The 22,523-nt window shown below is 37.3% G+C and overlaps 1 protein-coding gene across 2 annotated transcripts in view; it reads left to right on the top strand.

Moving 5' to 3' along the window:
• The window catches only part of USF3 (upstream transcription factor family member 3), a 47,230-nt gene that overhangs the window by 15,890 nt on the left and 8,817 nt on the right, over positions 1-22,523 (top strand). Inside the window, exons 2-6 of one of the 2 annotated variants that reach the window (XM_080828320.1) lie at positions 10,199-10,323; positions 12,004-12,068; positions 13,200-13,228; positions 15,711-15,793; positions 20,546-20,642. In XM_080828320.1, the coding sequence (XP_080684446.1) occupies positions 12,022-12,068; positions 13,200-13,228; positions 15,711-15,793; positions 20,546-20,642 (256 nt within the window). In that variant the 5' untranslated portion in view covers positions 10,199-10,323; positions 12,004-12,021. The remainder of the gene's footprint in view (positions 1-10,198; positions 10,324-12,003; positions 12,069-13,199; positions 13,229-15,710; positions 15,794-20,545; positions 20,643-22,523) is intronic. The other variant, XM_080828321.1, reaches the window with a different exon arrangement.

Genomic DNA, 22,523 nt, shown 5'->3' with positions numbered 1-22,523 from the left:
TGAGAGTAGTTTCATTTTTTTCTTTGTGTCTGGCTTTCTAGGTATATATTTTAGGTATATATTATTTTTGTTATAAGGAAAAACTGTTAAAAACTGTTAAATAAGCCGTTAAGGAGTATAAAATTGCATTTGTTATAATTATGCTAGGGATAAAAATTGCTGTGACCCAGACCAGAGATTTAAGCTTAGTTGTGTTATTGTTTCTGTGGATCCTCCTCTAGTTCAGTGGGTTAAGTCATTTTGATTGGAGAAAGCTAAGGATTTACTAGAGATCTCAGATAAAGAAATAGAATACATTTAAAAACTGCCTATGTAGCTGTTCCATAAAACATTTTAAGTAATTGTAAAATACTTAGGAATACATTAAGCAGCAGCAAAACGGAATTAAGTATAGGGTTGAAAAGATTTTCCACAAACCATGGACAAATTATGTTTAAGCAATGTACCATAAAGTGTTTTCAACTAAAATATTTCATTTATTTATTTATAAAGATTTTATTTATTATTTGTCAGAGAGACATAGAGCATGAAGGAGCAAGGGGAGCATCAGGCAGGAGAGGGAGAAGCAGGCTTCCCGCTGAGCAAGGAGCCCCATGATGCGGGTCTCGATCCCAGGACCCTGGGATCATGACCTGAGCCTAAGGGAGATGCTCAACTGACTGAGCCACCCAAGTGTCCCTCAACAAAGACATTTTAATTCTAATTTGAAATTTTGATTGATAAATGTTAGGTTTTTCTCTTCATTGTATCTTTTTTTTGTATGCTTTTAAGATTTTGTTTATTTATTTGACAGCGAGAGAGACAGTGAGAGAGGGAACACAAGCAGGGGGAGTGCAAGAGGAAGAAGTAGGCTTCCCGCTGAGCGGGGAGCTAGATGCAGGCTCCATCCAGGCCCCGGGATCATGACCTGAGCCAAAGGCAGATACTTAACAACTGAGCCACCCAGGTGTCCCTCTTCATTGTATCTAAAGACACAATTTAAATTAATCTTTATCACTAATTTGCTTCTTGGTGGAAGGAAAACACAATTTGCTCCTGAACAGTTAGACCTACTTTATTTATTTATTAAAGATTTATTTATTTATTTATTTGATAGAGATCACAAGTAGGCAGAGAGGAATGGGAGGGGGGTGGGAAGGGAAGCAGGCTCCCTGCCGAGCAGAGACCCTGATGCGGGACTCAATCCCAGGACCCTAGGATCATGACCTGAGCCAAAGGCAGAGGCTTTAACCCACTGAACCACCCCGGTGCCCCTAGATCTACTTTAAAAAAAAAAAATAAATGCTAGTACTTATTCTTGGTAGCTTCACATATTTTCTGTATTAGGAAAACTGAGGATGATTGGTAACCAAAAAAAAGAATTTTATGTTGAAAACAGACAGACATATAAACTGATGGAAAAGATGAATGGGTAGAGAATTTCGAATTACCCAAAGAGACTTCCATCGAATGTTTTCTTTCCTTTTTTTTTTTTTTAATGGGGAAATTGAGATACAATTCACATACCGTAAAGTTTAAAGTGAAATTCAGTGGTTTTAGTATATTTGCAGAGTTGTGCAACCATCACCATAGTCTAATCTCAGAACATCTCATCATCCCTGAAAGAACAAATACCTCCCCTACCTGCGCCCCACCCCCCCACCGCCATTAGCAGACATTCCTCATCTTCCTCAGCCCCTGGCAACCGCTAATTTACTTTCAGTCTCTCTAAATTTTCATGTTCCAGAATTTAAAGTAGATGGGAATCATACAATATGCTGTCTTCTGTGATTGGCTTCTTTCACACTGTATAATGTTTTCATGTTTCATCCATGCTGTATCAGTATTTCATTCTTTTTCATTGCTGAGTTATATTCTGTTGGGTGAATATACCACAATTAATTTATCCCTTCATCAGCTAGTATACATTTGGGTTCTTTCCCTTTTTGGATATTATGAATATTCCTGCTGTGAACATTGACATACAAGTTTTTGTATGTTTTTGTCAAACAGTTGTTTTCAGTTATCTTGAATATATGTAGTAGAAATGCTTGGTCATATGTTAACTCTATGTGTAACATTTTAAGGAACTGCCAAATTGTTCCAAAGGGGTGGTACCATTTTTTAATCCCACCAGCAGTATATGAGAGCTCCAGTTTCTCCACCTCCCCACCAACGCTTGTTATTGACTGTCTTTTTTATTTCAGCCATTCTGGCAGATATGAGGTCATGTCTCACATGGTTTATTTATTTATTTGAAAGATCTTATTTATTTGACAGAGTTCGAGAGAAAGTACAGGCAGGGGGATGTGAGAGTGGGAGAGGGAGAAGCAGACTCCCCACTGATCAGGAAGCCCAATGCGGGGCTCCGTCCCAGAACCTTGGGACCATGACCTGAGCTCAAGGCAGATGCTTAACCCACTGAGCCACCCAGGCACCCCATTTTTTCATTTTCTTAAATGTGCCCTCTGAGCACAAAAATTTTTAATTTTGAAATTGAATATATTTTTATTTTGTTCACTTGTGCTTTTGGTTTCATATCTAAGAGTTTTAAAGTGTTAGCTATTATATTGAGCTAGGATACGGTTCTTTCTGAGTTAATTTTTGTATGTGTTACAAGGTAGGGGTCTAACTTCATTCTCTTGCATGTGACTATCCCATTGCCCCAGCATCATTTGTTGGAAAAGCTATTCTTTCCCCCACTGAATGGTTTTGGCATCCTTGTTGAAAACCAGTTGGTCACAAATGTAAGGGTTTATTTCTGGGCTCTTAGTTTGATTCCATTGATCTGCATGTCTTTCTTTATGCCAATACCACACTATCATGGTTACTATAGCTCTGTGGTAATTTTTTAAATTGTGAGCCCTCTTTTTTTCTTTTCAGTCTTTCTAAACAATCCCCAACAGTAGGATTCTACCTCAAACATTTAACACGTGTTTAAAGCAGATTATTTGAATATTTTGTTTTATGAGAAAACTGTAGATCAAGTTGCTTTTTATTTGCATATGGCTTCTGATTGATGTTTTTGTCTTCTGTGAACAGGGGCCTTAGGAGAAAATAAGTTTTCTGGGCTGGATATTATCACCTACATATGTCCAGGACAATAAGATATAAACTGAAACAGAATTGTAGTCGAAGACGTGTTTTTGCTAAAATGTACCATATATGGTACAAATGCACCATAATGTGTTTTCTTTTTCTTTCTTTCTTTTTTTTTTTTCTGCAAGGGAGGGGGGAGGTAGAGAAGCACTATGAAAATAGTTAAGGACCTGGGCTCTGGAGTTTGATTATATTAAGTTAGAATCCTGCCTCACCACTTCTTAACTATGTGACTATGGACAAATTACTAAATTATTTTAATGCCACTTACTTTATAAATTCGTGAGTATTAGATGGGGCTATGTGTATAAAATAGTTATATAATGTGTACAAATGGTTATATAATTATTTTAAAATAATTTCTAAAAAGTGTTTGCCAACAGAGCATTGATTAAATCTGGAGATGTCAAACATTTTGCATTTTTTGCTTTCCCTTTCATTTTTTATTTGTATTTTTTATTAAGATATAATTTATATGTCACAAAACACCCTTTTAAAGTGTATAATTCATTGCTTTTTAGCATATTTACAAAGTTGTGCAATCATCTCCAAAATCTAATTGAAGAGCATCATCCCCCCAAAAAACTCATACCCATTAGCCATCACACTTCATTCCCTCTCCCCACTCCTGGCAACCACTGATCTACTTTCTGTCTCTGTGGATTTGCTTCTTGATATTTCATATAAGTAGAATTATACAATATGTAACCTTTTGGGTCAGGCTTCAAGGTTTTCAAGTGTTACCCATGCTATAGCAGGTATTAGTACTTCATATCTTTGTATTGCTGAATAATATTCCCTTGTGTGGACAAGCTCATTTTACTTATCCATTCACCATTCACATGGACATTTGGCTTGTTTTGACTCACTGGCTATTATGAGTATTGCTGCAACAAACATCCACATACATGTTTTTGTGTGAACATGTGTTTTCAGTTCTTTTGGGTATATACCCAGGTGGCATTGCTGGATCATAGAGGGACAGTGTGTTTTGACTATTTGAGAAGCTGCCAAAGTGTTTTTCTTTTTTCCTTCTTTTTTTTTTTTCAGATTTATTTATTTATTTATTTATTTGACAGACAGATCACAAGTAGGCAGAGAGAGGAAGGGAAGCAGGTTCCCTGCGGAGCAGAGAGCCTGATGTGGGGCTCGATCCCAGGACCCTGGAATCATGACCAGGGCCGAAGGCAGAGCCTTTAACCCACTGAGCCACCCAGGCGCCCCTGCCAAAGTGTTTTTCAAAGGGACTGTACTATTTTACATTCCCACCAGCAATGTGTGAGGTAATAGCATAGTTTTCAGTATAAACATATATTATATATATATAATATATAAAAACATATTTAATATATAAAATATATATAAAATATATTAAATCTATATAAACATATATTTTTCCAGCTTTATTGAGGTATGATTGGTGAATAAATATTATACATATTTATGGTATACAATAAATTGTTTTGATATGTATACAATGTGAAATTATTACCATGGCCAAGCTAATGTACATATCCATCCCCTCACATAGTTACTTTTTGTGGCAAGAACAAAAGATTTTAAGATCCTCTCTCTTAGCAAATTGCAAGTATACAACAAATTATTATTAACTACAGTCATCGTACTGTACATTAAGTCTCCAGAACTTATTCATCTTAAAACTGAATGTCTGTACCCCTGATCAGCATGTCCCATTTCCCCTATCTCCTAGCCACTGGCGGCTACCTTTCTACTCTCTATTATCATGAGTTCAACTTTTTTAGTTTCTGCATGTGGGTGTGATTATGCATTATTTGTCTTTCTGTATCTGGCTTATTTCACTTAACATAATGTCCTCCAGGTTGATTCATGTCACAAATATCAGGATTTCCTTCTTTTTTAAAGGCTGAATAATATTCCATTATGTACCTATATATGTGTATAAATATATACCTGTGTATATGTATGTATATGTAAATATATATATTTAATTGCATATATACATATGTGTGTCACATTTTCTTTACCCATTCACCTGTTGATGGACACTTAGGTTGTTTGCATGTCTTGGCTGTTGTGAACACAGGATTGCCGATAGTGTTTTCATTTCCTTCAGATAAATATCCAGAAGTGGGATTGTTGGACCCTATGGTACTTCTGTTTTTAATTTTTGAGGAACCTCCATAATGTTTTCCATAATGGCTATACCAATTTACATTCTCATTTATTGTGTACAAGGGTTCCCTTTTCTCTATATCTTTACTAACACTTGTTATCTTTTGCCTTTTGGGTAATAGTTATTCTAATAGGTCTGTGAGGTGAGATCTCATTATGGTTTTGATTTGCATTTCCCTGGTGATTAATGATGTTGAACACCTTTTTATGTACTTGTTGGTCATTTGTTTGTCTTCCTTGGAAATATATATTCTTCTTTGAATATATATTTTTGAAAGAATTTCCAAGGGATTAAGTGGCAGGGACCTTGAGAGAGCCTGTTGAGGTAATGTTCTATATCTTCATCTTAGTGGTGTCTACATGGGTGTATTCACATATATAAATTCATGAGCAGTGAACTTAAATTAATGACTTATTGTATGTAAGTGACATGTCAATAAAAAAGAAAAAAAATCCTTACTTCGTTGTACCTTTTTTCATTATACTATAGACCAGGGGGCCTCTGTTTCAGACCATCACTGATCTGACAACCACTGATCTTGAGATAAAAGCTAAATATACTTATTAGACACAGAAAATTCCTTCACAGTCTAGTCCAAGTTTTCTTTCTCTCTGCACCTCCTGCACCTTCCCTTCCTCCCATATTTTATTTATTCTTTGGAGCAGTTCTCAGACTCACAAGACTTTTTTATGTATGTGGCATTTACTGATTTTTAAAATTTGCTTTTTAAAACTTTATTTTCAGGGGTGCCTGGGTGGCTCAGTGGGTTAAAGCCTCTGCCTTTGGCTCGGGTCATGATCCCAGGGTCCTGGGATCAAGCCCCGCATCGGGCTCTCTGCTCAGTGGGGAGCCTGCTTCCCTTCCTCTCTCTGCCTGCTTGTGATCTCTGTCAAATAAATTAATTAGGGGTGCCTGGGTGGCTCAGTGGGTTAAGCCTCTGCCTTTGGCTCAGGTCGTGATCTCAAGGTCCTGGGATCGAGCCCCGCAACGGCCTCTTTGCTCAGCGGGGAGCCTGCTTCCTCCTCTCTCTGCCTGCCTCTCTGCCTACTTGTGATTTCTCTCTCTCTCTGTCAAATAAATAAAATCTTTTAAAAAATTAATTAATTAAAAAAACTTCTTATTTTCAAATAATTATAGACTCAAGGAAAGTTATAAAAATACTATGTACTACTGAATCCATGTACTACTGATGTACCTTCCCCTACTAGTGGTATAGCTATAGGACAGTATCAAAACTAGGAAGTTGATATTCATTAACTAATTTTTAAATTCATCTTCTTTTAAATTATTTTTAAAATTCCCTGTGCTGCCCAATATGGTAACCACTAGCCACATGTAACTATTTAATTTAAATTACTCAAAATTATGTAAAATTAAAAGTTAATTCCATGGTCTCACTAGCCACATTTCAAGCATTTAATACCCACATGTGATGAACGATGGCCATATGCACAGCGCAGATAGAGACTATTTCCACTGCACAAAGTTCTTTGATAACCCTGTTCTAGACTGTTCTTCTTAAGGGAAGACTTGCCTTTTTCATCTTTATATCTGTAATTCCTAGGCAGTGTGGGCACTGAGTCCACACCTGAATGGTTGGGTCTGGTCCTACCCTCTTGTTTTACATGTGAAGAAACTTGGGCCCTAAGTTGTGATAAATAAAATGATACCTCACTTTTCAGTAGCACATCTTGAATGAGAACTCATTTTCCTAATTCCAGGTTCACTGTTCTTCCCATGTGGACTCGTTTACTTTGTGAACTCACTGATTTGTCTCAGTTTTAGAGAAGCAGTATTAAAATAATGCACTTCTCAAACTTTACGGTGCAGAAAAATCAACTAGGAAGCTTGTTAGAACTTTGTATTTCTGGACTGTCCAGAAAGTAGGTCTTGGGTAGGGTATAGGAATCTATACTTTAAACATATGCTTTATCAGTACTGTGTGGTAGTAGCATAAGGATAGCTTAAAAGAGAGAGCCTAGAAATGGAACTGCACTAATATGGACATTCGATTTTTAACAAAGGTACCATTGAGGAAAGGAAATCTTTTCAACACCTGATGTTGGAACAACTAACTATCAATACGGAAGAAAAAATGAACTTTACCCCCTATCTCCTGTCTTACATAATATGGATCACTGATCTAAATATGACAGTATCATAATCCTTATAGAAGCAATCATAAGAGAATATCTTGGGGATGAGTAAAGATTTCTTGGACAGGCCATAAAAGGAATCATCATAAATTAAAAATTGGTAAGTTTTACTTCATCAAGACCTTTTGCTTACCAAAAGACACAATTAAGAAAATGCATAGGTAGACCACAGAATGAGAGAAAATATTGCAAAATACATTTCAGATAAAGGACAGGTATCCAGAAGATGTAAAAACTCAGAATATATGAAGATTTTCTGTAAGTCAATATTAAAGGATAAATAATCCAATTAAAAAACTGGCAAAAAGTTATGAGCAGACAAAATAAGATGTACAAATGGTCTTAACATGCACAGTAGAAAGTACTCAATATTATCAGTCATCTAGGAAATGAAAATTAAACTAAAATGAGACTCCATTATATAAACACCAGAATGGTTGAAATGAATAAGTAGGCAAAACCCAATGTTGGAAGGATATGGAGCAACCAGAACTCTTACATTTTGTGTGGGAGTGCAGAATGGTTTTGTCACTCTGGGGAAAGTGTGACAAATGTTTTTATAGAAGTCTTTTTGTGGATATCCTTTTATAGGTAGTATATCTTGGGTAGATACTTAGGAGTAAAACTGCAGGGTATATAAGAAGCATTTCTACTCCTAAATATTTACTCAGCAGAAGGAAAGATGATATCCACAAAAAATGTTACAAAAAAATGTTCATGGATAGCAGCTTTATTCATAGTAGCCAAAACACAGGAATAGGCCAGGTGTTCATCAACACGAAAATGAATAAACTGAGCTATAAACTCCCACACAGTTACACAGTGGTACTCAGCAATAAAAAGGAACAAACTACTGGATGAATTCAGAAACGTTAAGCTGAGTGAAAGCTTGACACAACGGAATTCTCAGTTAAGGCATATAAAGCTCAATGGTGAAAAAAATGAGAACACTGGTTGCCTCTGTGGGAGTAGGGGAGGTATTGATTAGAAAAGATCATGAGAACTTTCTCCAGTTATAATAATGTTCTGCGCCTTGCTACGGGTTGGGTCAAACAAGTGTGTGCCGTGATCAGAACTCACTGAATGTCGTACTTAAGATTTGTGCATTTTACTCTATGTAAGTTTTGCTGTGAGGATCAAAAACAGTTTTAAAAGTTGTGATTTTGGGGTGCCTGGGTGGCTCATGGGTTAAGCCTCTTGCCTTCAGCTCAGGTCATGATCTCAGGGTCCTGGGATTGAGCCCCGCATCGGGCGCTCTGCTCAGCAGGGAGCCTGCTTCCCCCTCTTTCTCTGCCTGCCTCTCTGCCATCTTGTGATCTTTCTCTCTGTCAAATAAATAAATAAAATCTTAAAAAAAAAAGTTGTGATTTTGATACAAGTGATCGCAAAACCACACTTTAAGAACCATTGTATTTGATTAATTTCAGAAATAATTCTCTCTTACCATGAAAAATAGTAATTCATGGGTTACTAATATAACATTTAGAAATTTTGCCTTAAAAATTCATGGCACTTTAAATATTTTAAAAGGTATATTTGTAAAAGTAACATTTCCTTATTAGTAGGTTAATGAATTGGTGGACAAGGATTTAAGACAGTATTATATAGTTTACTTTTTCCAGTAAGTGTTCTTTTCTAATGTGAGGAATGCAATTTTAATATCAGGAGTAGCATCTGGAAACAGTTGTGCGTTGATAAACATAGTTTATAATAGTTAAAATGTGGTTTGAGATGGATATTTATAGAGACATTTGGTAAAGCGGATGATAAACCTCTTTCAATTAAACCCCTGCCTCTCACCCCCACCCCCATGTAATGAATATGTTTACTTATGTGATAGGCCTCTAGCATCATTTACTTTAAGATTCTAAATGTTTAGAAGATTGGAACTTTTACTTCATGTATCTTAATTGGAACATGAATCTGCAAACTTTCAGAAGTCTCCAGAGGAACAATGGGAACTCTGACACTAATGATCAAATGGTGACTCATGGATGCACGGGAAATCTGACCTTATGGGTTTATAGGTGAAATTTTATGTTCAGTTGTCTTGCTGTATCCCAAATAATCTCTCTTACAATAGGTGATCAGTCAGATGCCTGAAATTCCACCAACGAAAGATACCTGCCTGCCTCTCTAAAGTTTCCTGATAAGAATCCCCTGGGGGCATTATTAAATTTCAGACTCCTCCCTTAAAGATTGGAATTCCTCCCTCAGAGACTGATTCAGTGGGTCAGGGATGAGCTGACAATTTTGTAGTTTTTAACTAGTACCTTGTTGAAAATACAGATTCCTGGGTCCTACCCAGCACTTCTCCTTTGGGAAGAAGCCCCCAAATCGACATGTTTTAGAGCATATATGATGAGAGGCTGTCTTCTCGTGTCACTGCCACACCCTTGAGTCAGTTCTCAGTCACTGTCACAAGAGAGGAGAGGAAAGTAGGAGACTGAGGGAAGATAATTTATGATTGAGGGCAGATCTTAGCGTAAGACCTAGGTGGAGGAAGGTAAGAACTTGCAGGACAGTGAGCTTGTCTGAGAGGAAGGAGAGAATCTCCTGGGAACCATCCAGTGGCTGTAGCCCTTGCTACCATTTTTTGGTGGGGGAGAGTTGGGGGACATGGGCAACCCACTGGAGAGTGACTTTTTAAAGCAACTACATTCGTTAGCTTTCAAGTGGTGGGGAGAATTCAGGGTAATTCTGTATGCCACTAAAAATTTGTCTACATGCCAGGGGTTGCCAGTCATTTTACATGCTGTTAATGGAAACCCAGCAACTATAAACATACATTGATTTTTCTCTTATGTAGTAAGAAGAAGACATAACTTATAGACCATCTTCTGGCAGAAGATGATAGATTTGGATCAGAAACGGGAGGCGTTGGAAGCCAGGAACCAAAAGTGAAGAAATTCTGCAAGCCCTTGGGTGAGAAAGGTGACAGGGATTTATTTATTTACTCACACGCCTCACATTGTTGTTATGTGGTTATCTAATGTGAGTGTGTTGCTTTAGGCTGATGTGTGCCATCACTGATGTTAGGGAGAAGGTGGAATCAGCTGCTGGAAATGGGTCTTGAGTGCACATTTCTCCATAGGCTGCTTTGGCCAATACCTCGGTCGTTACCTTGTCAGCATTCACTTCTACTTATTTCCCTGGACCCTTCCTCCACCTTTCCAGGGCTATAGTGGAACCTGAAATACCTTCATTATTATTCATGGCTAACATTGGTTGAATTCTTTTTTGCTGCTGGGCACCCTGCTGCTGTGTTCCCCCTGCATTTTTTATTTTTTCCTCAAAATAATGGTCTAGATGCTTTGATTATGGTCCATTTTGAAGACGAAGCATCTGAGGTTCCAAAAGACTAATCTACCTCGCCCAGGACTTTATGGCTAGGAAATGGTAGAACGAGATTTTAAACTCATGCTTGCTTGCTTTCTCTTCCTTCCCTCCCTCCCTTCCTCCCTCCCTCTTTCCTTCCTTCCTTCCTTCTCCCCTACCTTCCTTCTCTTAGAGAGAGCGCTTGCATGTACAGACATACATGGTAGGGGGGAGGGACAGAGAGAGAGGGAGAGCGAGAATCCCAAGCAGGCTCCTTGCCTACCTTGGGGCCCACTCGGGCTCCATCTCACGACCCTGAGATCATAGCCTGAGCCAAAATCAAGAGTTGGACACTTTAACCACCCATGCACTCCTGAACTTATGCTTTCTGACTTCCAATGCCATACTCAGAAAATGGGAAACTGCCCTTGCACCTCCTTCAGTGTGCAGGAACAGGTATCCCAGCTGGACAGACCGCTTTTGAAAGGCCGTCAGTCCCTGAGACTTAAAAGCATTAAGGTTTTTATTATGAAATTTTTGAAAATCAGAGAAGGGAGAGAAAACACCTATAATATTGCTGTCCTTACATAACTACAACTAACTAGTATTTTCATGTATTTGCTTTCAGGCTTTTTGGGGCATATGAATAGATTTCCTTATAGTATGTATATTCTTTAGTATCCTGATATTTTAAGTTTAAGTAGAATTTCCATACTCCTATCCAGATTTTCATGACTCTCGAGTGATAATGTAAGACTTCTAGCTTTTGAGAGAAGGCTAGCAAATGAGTGAATGAGTTGATTGAGCAGTTGCTTCCGTGTATGGAATATTATGTGTTTGTGCACTTGTCACTTTTGTTTTTTCTGTGTTCAGAGGGGAGGACTATTGTTTTAGTTTAAATTTTGTAGAACACTTTAAACAGTACCGTGAACAAAGAACATACTCTCCCAAATCAGATATGTTTTACCTGTCGATCTAGGTCTTGCTCAAATCCACACCACCATTAAGCCTTTCTAGATTTTCAAGCCCATGATGATCTTTCTCTATTCCAGTCTTCTCGAGCGCTTCCTGGCTGTACCTCCCATTTGACATTCACCATGCCCTCCATTTGCTAATTACAATGTTTTTTGTCCTGTTTTCTTATACCTTTCTCTATCCACGACAGCTAAGCTAGCGCTTTTTTCATGATGTCACTTTTGTTTTTTAGCATTTTGGTATTCAAACCAAATTGCTATTAATCAATTTCTCTGACATACTGACTTTAAACTTTCTGGTGTGTCTTTCTATGCCTTGTAGGTTCCTATCACTGTAATCATGCCAGAAATGACAGAGAATGAGACTCCTACAAAAAAGCAGCACAGGTACGTAGCACCGGTCCAAAAATAATGTATAGTTTGGGCAGATAAAAAGCAGAATTAGTCCCTACTTTGCTAAAAAGGCAGTCCTAAGGGAACTTTCATTTGGGTGCCTGGAAAACCATTACTCTTCAGAATATGTGTGGATAAATAAATACAGATGTACCAAAAGGAGTATAGAGTTAAAATTTACCTGTCCTTCTTATTTTATTAACAGTGTAACAAGTAAGAATGATAGGAAGTAATTAAAATTGTATAATATCAAATCTGTTAAATGTTTACCTTCTCCTGAAATTTTTACTTGCACGCAGTATTATAGTATTTATAGATCATAAGTTCATTTAGACTGAAGTCAATTTAAATAGACGTTTTGTGACATTACAATTTTCTGACATTATAATTTTCTAACATTACAATATGCACAGCAGTACAGTATTACTTCTGTTTCTTTGTATAAGCCCCTTTCTGAATTTCCAGCATTTTGGGCAGTGTTTCTGCTTAGAATTGCATGCCTGGTGCTTTCATTAATATTAAAATCCCCATTCTCTTTCCTTACCAAATAGCTATTAGGGAATGCTAATGTTTGTACATAAAAGGGAAAATCAGTGGTTTTAGGAAATTAGCTTTTAGGTACACAAATGCAAAACATGGCTCAAATGCCAGTAGTCTGTGCCTGGGTGCTGTTGGCTGCCTTTTTCTCCCTGGGATTAAAAGTTTCCTCCTGTTCTTGTATTACTTACACATTCATAGCACCCCTTGCCGGCCACCAGGGCAAACATCAGAGGTCACCTACTTGGGGTATCTCTTTGAGAATTGACTAGCTCTTTAATTACATTTTTCAAATAGTTAAGGTTTTTTCAGTGATTGATTTACTTCCCAACCAATGACTTATGGATATGGAAGAATAGAGAATTGTAGTTACTTATAGAAATCGTAGATTCTGAATTTACATTGATGTACCTACAGTTATGTTTTTCATACCATAATATATATTAAGAAAATGTTTCTTTTGATGGTTTCCTGTTGATACAACAAATACAAATTCATAAAATTTATTCTTAGAGTTCTCAAAATATAAAGTGTTAAAAATATTTTTCCATTATTTTCATGTTCCTTTTATCTACCTTTTTGTTTCAGAAAGAAAAACCGGGAGACACACAACGCAGGTAGAAACAACAATTTCAATTATATTTGTTAGCACTTTTTGCATTCAAAATGAAATTATACTGTAGTTGGGGCGCCTGGGTGGCTCAGTGGGTTAAAGCCTCTGCCTTCGGCTCAGGTCATGATCTCGGGGTTCTGGGATCGAGCCCCGCATCGGGCTCTCTGGTTGGCGGGGAGCCCGCTTCCTCCTCTCTCTCCTGCCTGCCTCTCTGCCTACTTGTGATCTCTGTTTGTCAGGTAAATAAATAAAATCTTAAAAAAAAATTAAAAAAAATTATACTGTAGTTGATTGTAAGTTTTTGTGTTATAAGCATAGCATCATTATGCATTATGTTTTAGGAAAATGTTCTTTTTTTTTTTTAAGATTTTATTTATTTCTTTGAGAGAGAAAACATGAGTGAGGAGGAGGGTCAGAGGCAGAAGCAGACTCCCTTCTGAGCAGGGAGCCCTAAGTGGTGCTCCATCCCAGGACCCCAAGATCATGACCCAAGCTGAAGGCAGATGCTCAACTGACTGATCCACTCAGGTGCCCCTGTTCCTTACTTTTTTATTCCTTTATTGTTTAATTGACAAAAAGCCCCCAGTCTCACGAAGATGGTTTGCTTATCTTCTGATTCACTGTCTAGTTAGATAGTTTAAGGATTAATATGTATCCCTGTAACTAGTGGTTTAAGTGATTTCACTCACTGAGGAGGTCCAGCTCTACCTCTGCCAAATGGAATAAAGAGTATGTGTCTTTGCAGAAATTCTAGAGGGGACTGGCTGCCTACAGGAGTAGGGGAGAGATGAGCCGCAGGCTGTAGACCTTAAAGGTCCTAGAAATGTGAACAGTCTTAATGAAGTTATGGAGTCCTCAATTACAGGGAAATGTAGAAAATACGTATTTGATTTTATCTCAAAATATCAAAATTCTAGGCCAAAGCCAGATAAACATTTATAGAAGTAATTGTATGTACTTTTACAATTTGGTACATTTTATAACACTTTATTTTTCAGGGGCTACAGTCCAGATCTCAAACAAAATATTTTAGAAGTTAATAACTATTACTCTATAAATGATACCTTCCTTTCCTTGGGGAAAGGACCCTGGAGGAATTTTTGTCTATGGAAAGAGGTGGTGAACACTGGTGGAGTATTGCTGCTCCCCAAAATGGGAATTTCCTGCCTTTGAATTCCCCTTTATCACTGTGGGTAAAGAGTCTTAATGTTGCTGTTTTTTTTTCCCCCACCTCCACACATTTAAAAATCCACTCTTAGATAAGAACAAATACTATTGTGAGAGAATTCAGAAGGAAAGTGAGTTATACTTTACTCCTTTGCGTTCTTTGGCCAAATGAATTAAATCTAATCTTTTTTGGCCATAGGAACTAAATATTTTTATTGGAGTCAGCTCACATGGTGTCATAAGTATGTCCTGATAGTAATTTATTTTGAGAGAGTAATTAGATGTCATTGAAAAGATGTCTTTACTGCTAGACTATGAAGCAAAAAGTATGTATTCTACAAAACAAGACCTGCTTATGGTCAGTTTGAAAGATCATCCTCTTAGAAGAACTGGAATCTTACTAGAAAGGAAGGTTTCAGAAACCGGACAGAAAATAGCCAAGACTGATGTTTCTACTTACAGTGTCTTGTTGCAGTTATTTAGATCATCTTGTATCCTCTTGACCCTTCCATATGATCTTTAAAGTTGTAGCATGTAAGCCTGGAATATTTCTCAGTTAATTTGATTGAGATGTTGTCAGTTACTCAATTTCCTAGATGGGAAAAGTCTTGTGTGGCCGAAGTGAGTAGAGCAGACTCCGTAGAAATTTTAAGGAATAACTAATAGCTGTTCTATTTGAAAAATGCCTTCTAGTTACCGTAAAAGATGTTTTAAGGTTCTGTAATCTCAGTAGGTCTCCTTTGCCCATATGAAAATGCAGCTGTTTAGTAACTTAACTTGTTAGTAGGTTCTTTTTTTTTTTTTTAAGATTTTATTTATTTGACAGACAGAGATCACAAGTAGTCAGAGAGGCAGGCAGAGAGGGGCGGGGGAAGCAGGCTCCCCGCTGAGCAGAGAGCCCGACTTGGGGCTCGATCCCAGAGCCCTGGGATCACGACCCGAGCTGAAAGCAGAGGCTTTAATGCACTGAGCCACCCAGGCGCCCCTTGTTAGTAGGTTCTTAAATTTCAGTTATCACTAAAATCTCTAGTAATTACTTGAAACATAATTAGCAACTTCTGTTTATAATTTAAATTTAATTATTATACATCATATTTTAAAAATGTTAATAGAAGTATTACTTATATCAGTTCCTATAATATTAGACTTAAAATATGACATTCTTAGAAATCTAATTGTAGATATTTGTCTCCAGTAGATACTGTTTGATAAAATTTTGTTAGGGATTTCTTTACCTAAAATTTCTTTGCCCAGGGAGAATAACAAACTTTGGCATTGGTACCATAAGGTTTGATAAATGGATTTTCCTCCCTGTCTAGTGGAGAGGCATAGAAAGAAGAAAATCAATGCTGGAATAAATAGGATAGGAGAGCTAATCCCGTGTTCCCCTGCCCTGAAGCAGGTAAGAAGTCCACTCATATTTTCATTCCTTACTTGTGAAGAGATAATTCTCTAAGTTGTTTGCTCAGATGATTATTTTGTTCCCTGTTGTTTATGGTATATAGTTAATTGCCTCATTGTTTTTCATTTGCTTAATTTTCTATATACCTATCTTTAATTTCCCCATACTTATAGCAGTCTTATAGCAGAGCATTCTACATGGTCAGATGGACCACATAATTTTTAGATCTTTAAGATCTTGAATTATTCAGTCCTATGATTACCTTTATTTATGTGCTATTGTATTTACCAGGCATTTCTTTTATTTTCTGTCAATCATATTTTTTGTCTTAAATTCTTACTTAGAATCTTCCAAAGATTTCTATTTTATTCTCTGTGCCCTATCAACCTCCAATGGTACATAAATCTCAGCTTTTAAACAGGACAGTATTCCTTCATGAATATAGCTTTTTGTTTCCTGTGATAATGAGGATAAAATGTGCTTACTGAAAACAAAACAAAATAAAACAAAATGGAAACAATATGGCAGGCATAAAAAAGTTTGAAAAATAAATTGACATGCTACTTCCAAGTTATAACTACTATTATGACTATTATACTATTATAACTATTATTGTTACACATCTTACACATGTTGTTACACATTGCTTTATGATTATATATCTGTATCTATATCTAGACACCAAATGCTGTTTTATAACCTGCCTTGTCATTTTCACTCACTGGTATATACTAGACTTTTAGTTATAGATACCCTTCCTCATATGATCTCCTTTCTTTTTCATGGTTATGTAGTGTTTCATTATAATGGGACTTCATAATTTGTCTTAGCCTTTTTTGGTTAATTTTTAATTAAATTAATATATGTGAAGATTAATATATAAACATAACAAATAACACTAAAAACCTTACAACAACAATATGAGCCTCTGGACTTCTTGCTTCCCAAGTCCAGTACAACAACTTAAAGGCATCCATTCTCAACTCTTCTGAAATAACCTTTATATTTTGAAATAATAAGCTTATATTACTATATCTTAATATTTCTATTTTAGATTTTATCTATTGTCTTCTTATTCTTTTCCTTTGGCTTCACCTTGTCTAATCCTCCCAATATAATTCTACTCAAACTTTTGGTTAAATTGGTATTCAGTTTTTTGTTTTTTTTAGACTGAAAATATGATTAATTATAGGAGGGAATACTATTACTATGTTTTGTCTTATATGTAACTTTTGTGTTTTTTGGGGTTAATAATTGTCTCACTTTTCATTTGCTTAACTGTTTATATGCCAATCTTGATATTTATTTATTTAAATTTTTAAAAATTTATTTTTTATTTTTAAGTAAGCTCTACACCCAATGTGGGGCTTGAACTCACAACCCTGAGGTCAAGGGTCCCATGCTCTACTAACTGAGCCTCCTAGGCACCTCTCTCTATACCTGTCTTTAATTCTTTCCACACTTTCAGCTGTCTCTTTAGGGTTACTGCATAGTCAAGTGTACCACATAATTTCTGTTTTCTCTTTTTCCTTTGAGACTTTACTTCTGGAACCTTCTGCCGTTCTTCAGGCTCAACTGGTCTTTTCCAACTCTTCTGTTTTTAAATTTCAGCTCTCATACTTTTAATTTTCAAGAGTCTTTTTCTTATTCTCTTTGTTTTTTTTTTTTTCATATTATATGTTTGGTTCATGAGTACAACATTATGTCATCTCTGAGAATGTTATATAGGTTTAAAAAATTTTTTTTCTTGTTTTTGTTTCTTCTAATTTTCTTTTTTTCTCCTTTGTTTTGTTGTTTTGTCTTTCATTTTGGGGACTTTCCTTAAATTTTAGTGATACTTAGCTGTTTTTTCATGTTTGAGAATGAGGCATTAAAAAGCTGATTGAATAGGCTTGACTTTTGGTGCCCTAACTGTTGAGTGATTAAGTGGTAAGCTAGTATTGTTGTTTTTTGACACTAAAAAATATCAATATTGGTAGCTTGTTTACTTTTGGGACTAGCTATTAACTTTTATTTTCCAGAGAAGAATCCTTCAGCACCCTATCTAGGAGTGGGAAGGGTGGGAAGAGGAGTATAAGGCTGGTTCCATATTCTGGGAGATGGTTGGGAAAGGGTGCCGGAGAGTCTCATGCTTTAGGAGGCAGAATTTTACTTTACCCTCCTGTCTTCATTGAGTTGCCTCATCTTGTCCACTTCTGTGCCAGCCATCCCTGAGGCCAAAATTCTCTAGTTCAGATTTCACAGAACTTGTCTCCTGCATTGGTACAGGAAGGGGAAGTCATCCAGCTATGTAGGATGTGTGTGTGGGAGAGAGGGGGTTTTTATTACTGCATAAGAAGAGTCTTTCCACCAGTCCCCTCAGTTTAACCCCATACCTCACCCCACCTTTTGTGGTAGCTGGAGCTTCCCAGTCCATCCTGTACCTCCCCAGGCTTTCAGAGGACCAGATCAATTTGCTTGCTTCTCAACACCATCTCCCTTGGCAAGGTCTTACACTTCACTTTCTTTTCAATCTCTTCTACAGGATTGTACTTAGTCTTGCATACATGTGTTTTTTCATTTGTGTGTGTGTGTGTGTAGTGTTTAATGTACTTTGAGTTTCCTTAACATGATAGCAAATTTAAGGGCAGGAATTGTCTTCTGATTGTTTTTCTTTCTCCAAATGTCACTGTACAGGAGTTTCTCAGGAAATTTTGGTGTTTGCCCAGTAATATCTTATTTTCCTGCTCTTGGTTTTCATTCCTACAAGTTTCTCTGAAAGGAAACCATAGTCATTCAACTTCCTTGCTGTCCTAGAATGTGCAATGGAAGTCAGTATTTGGCTCCCAGAAGCCAAGTAGATTAAGATTTTCTTCACTGTTGCTACATGTTCTCAGCCCCGTCTGCAGTAGAGAGGCAAGTAGATGGGCATTACCATGTTCTGCCTTTGTCTCAACTCTTGCTTTAAGAAAGGATAATATTTATTTTTTCTCTCTAGAGTACAATATTTCCTAGATTATATTGGGTCTCTGTTGGGACTCAATCTAAGAAACCCACAATTGTAACGTTGTGAACAAAAGCCCTAAATCACTGATTCCACCTGAAAAGAGCTATCTGAGAAAGTACTGGGGATATTTAATAATACACATACTGAAACAGAAATTAAACATTCACTGCAATGTTTTTAATAGCTGAAAAATAAAAAGACAAAATGCCTCTTATACAGATTAAATAGTTGTCAGTAATGGACTCAAAAATAAAATAAATTCAGCCTGTAGAAAGTATAACATAGATATCTAAACTCTATATGGAAATATCTCCAAGATATATTTTTATTTTTTAAAAAGATTTTATTTATTTATTTGACAGAGATCACAAGTAGGCAGAGAGGCAGGCAGAGAGAGGGGGAAGCAGGCTCCCCACTAAGCAGAGAGCCCGATGTGGGGCTCGATCCCAGGACCCTGGGATCATGACCTAAGCTGAAGGCAGAGGCTTTAACCCACTGAGACACCCAGGTACCCCTCCAATATATATTTTTAAATAAAAAAGAACAATGTAGCATACTGTTTATCTGTTCTGTGTGTGTGTGTGTGTGTGTTTTGATAGATTAAAAAAATCCATGTATCAGCATAGAATGTTTCTGGAAGGATATACAAGTAACTTTATGGCAGTTGCCTCTGGAATAAGGTCTAGAGAACTAAAACCAAAAGGAATGTCATTTATTATGTTTTATTTTTAATAATTGTTCATAGAGTAAAGAAGTCTAAAATCTTCACATGGCCTTGAAAGCCCTCTCTGGCCTCTTCCTCCTACCACTCTTCCCCTATATACTTCACTCTTCCCCTATATACTTCACCATGATTTCCTCCAGTGTGTGAACACAGCCCTGCTTGGGGGCCTTTGTCCTTGTTGATCCTAATACCTGGAGCCTTTTCCTCCAGGTATTCATGGGGCATACTTCCTGGTACTTCCTTCAGGTTTTTGCTTTGTCTTACAAGAGAGGCCTTCTCCAGCCTATCCATGCAAAATAGATTATAGTACAGTATCTTAGTTTGGGCCCTTATAAGAAAAATAACATAGCCTGGGTGGTTTAAACAACAGAAATTTACTTCTCACAGTTCTGGAGGCTGTGAAGTGTAAGCATACATCAGTTCCTGGTGTATGCTCTTTTCCTGGCTATGTCCTCGCATGACAAAGAGCGCGATCACCTCTCTCATGTCTTTTCTTCTAAGGGCACTGATCTCATTCATGAGGGATCTACCCTCATGACCTAACTACCTCCCAAAGGCCCACCTGCAGACACCATCATATCAGGGATCAGGGTTTCAACATGAGTTACAGGGGTACATAAACATTCAGTCCGTAGGACAGAGTGACCTCTGCCATCTCTGGCCTCCTCTTTACCCTGCTTTATTTTTCTTCATAGCACTCAGCACTACCTGATTTTATATAAATAAATAAATAAATACACACACACACACACACACACACACACACACACACACATATGTGTATGTATATGTATATAAAACTTGTATATTCCTGCAGGTCAGGAATTTCGTCTGTTTTGTTTATTATATCCCCAGTGCTTAGAACAGAACCTGACACATAGTAGATGTGCAATAAATACTTAGTAAATGAAAAATGAACAGTAGAAGCATTTGAATATGGTGCCTGTTTAATTTTGAAAAGATGCATATCAAAGCTCTAAGTTTCTTCTGGCAAGTTCTTACTCTTCAGTGAAACTTTTAAATGGTTAAATCTCTTTGGCAGAGCAAGAATATGATCCTGGACCAAGCCTTTAAATATATAACAGAATTGAAAAGGCAAAATGATGAACTCCTGCTTAATGGAGGAAACAATGAACAAGGTAAAGATTTGAAGATTCTTTTTGTTAAGTGTTCAGGTCTTTGTGTCACAGGGCAACTTATAGTGGATACAGAAGGCTTTTTTTGACCAGAAACATTGTTCAGATTGTATCTTCAGTGGGTCTGAGAGAATAGTGTTGTAAAATAAATTCATCGTAGTTTACCTACCCACCCCCTCCTTGAACAACTCTAATCTTTCAGGCATACAGAATTTTGATTTTGGACTCTTCTGTGTACTTTGTGTTTGCTTAACTCATGAGACAAATAATGGTGGATCTCTTTTATTCCACTTGGATCTTCCAGCTAGGGGATATAGGGGACAGTCCTGCTTAGTGTAACTTAAAAATAAAAGATACGCCTGGGCCAAGACTTAGCTGTGAATTAACTCAAAAGGTCAAAACATTCCATTCATAATTGTTTATATTGCATGTAATGTGTGTTTCAGACTGCCTGATCATTTAATGTAATTTGATTTTTATTAGTCATTATTTTTTAGATAATCACATTGTTAAAAAATTTTCAGTTTTTTCTAACAGCCGAAAAGAAAACTATCCCAAGCAAGTGTAAAGCTCAGAGCGGTAGGCAGTTTGAATTGTCCTTTATTTATGGCTCTGACTAGAGTAGAGAAAGAATTTCCTGTGACAATTCAGTAGGTCACCTTAAAAGGAGAGGAACAAAGGTAGAATTTGCTGAGGTGGGGGCAGCGTTGGGCTGTGTTCATTGTATATCTGGATGGCCAGCCTTCTGAATTCTCATTGCTTACTTTAAGTTAGATGTCCACTTACCTCCCCACCCACGTCAGCTGTCTTTTACAACTCAGGCCTTGTTTTATGATGCTGGTAGGTAGTTTCATAATACTTATTTGGTAACTGTTCTGAGGCACCCCACAGAAGGGGTGTTAAGGCCAGAATGCTATGTGGACTTTTCTCAGGAGAGCTCCTTTGGTTTCACAGCCTAGAGGCTGAGGTAGTCAAGCTACCTCAGGGAAAAGGGAGCCTGTTTGAAGAATACAAGTTGCCTGGGGCTCAGGAAACACTGAGCAGGTGGGCCCTGGCTTGAGGCAGCTTAAGTCACCAGCCTTTCTTTGGTTCTTTTTGGTGCCTCTGCTCTTTTCTCTTTTCTTCCCCCAGCAGCTTCCCCACATGCTTACTGCCCACATGACAGGCTGCTCCGTGGTCTGAGCGGTGGCCCTGGGAGTCAGGCCCACCTGGGCTGAGTCTCCTCTTCACTTAACGCACTCAGTACCTGTGCTTATTACTTCTCCTCTCCCAGTCTCAGTTTCCTTTTCTTAAATGAAGATAATCCTAGCATGTATGTGGTTGATTTTTAGACAAATTTATGTCTAAAAATCTGAGAGTCTATTTCTCACTTCTCAAAATATTGTTGACAATAGGTAGTTCCCATCTCATGGTTGTTATGAGGATTAAAAGAGATAATGCAGGTATAGTACTTAGAGTCAAGCTGGCATATAGTAAATGTTACCCATTGCTGTGGTCATTGTTATTATTGTTATTAAATGAGATGATGAATGAAAAGTGCTTATAGTAAATGTGTAGTAAGTGAGAACAGTCATCATTATTATTTGGTCCATAATAATTGTCCAGTTGTTTCTGATGTCCATGGCACACTGGCATCTTTCTTCTGTGTCTCTTATCAAAAGTCTGAGAATAATCTGCTAGTCTCAAATCATCCTCGTCATAACAGAACTTTTTATTTCAGGCCCCCTCAGAGGGCATTGGCTTTGAAGATTGGCCACCCTTGGTGGAGGGAGAGTGGCAAGACAGGTGGGATGTGTGGGGTCACAGAGCATAAACACCAGCAGCCAAGGCTACCCCAGTCATAGGATCTGTGGGGGAAGTTCTTCCCCTTTGGAAAGAGTGGGG

This window comes from Martes martes (genome assembly GCF_963455335.1).
Source record: "Martes martes genome assembly, chromosome: 1".
Taxonomy (NCBI): domain Eukaryota; kingdom Metazoa; phylum Chordata; class Mammalia; order Carnivora; family Mustelidae; genus Martes; species Martes martes.
Note: the sequence above shows the minus strand (reverse complement) of the source record. Positions and strands in the feature narration are given on the sequence as shown.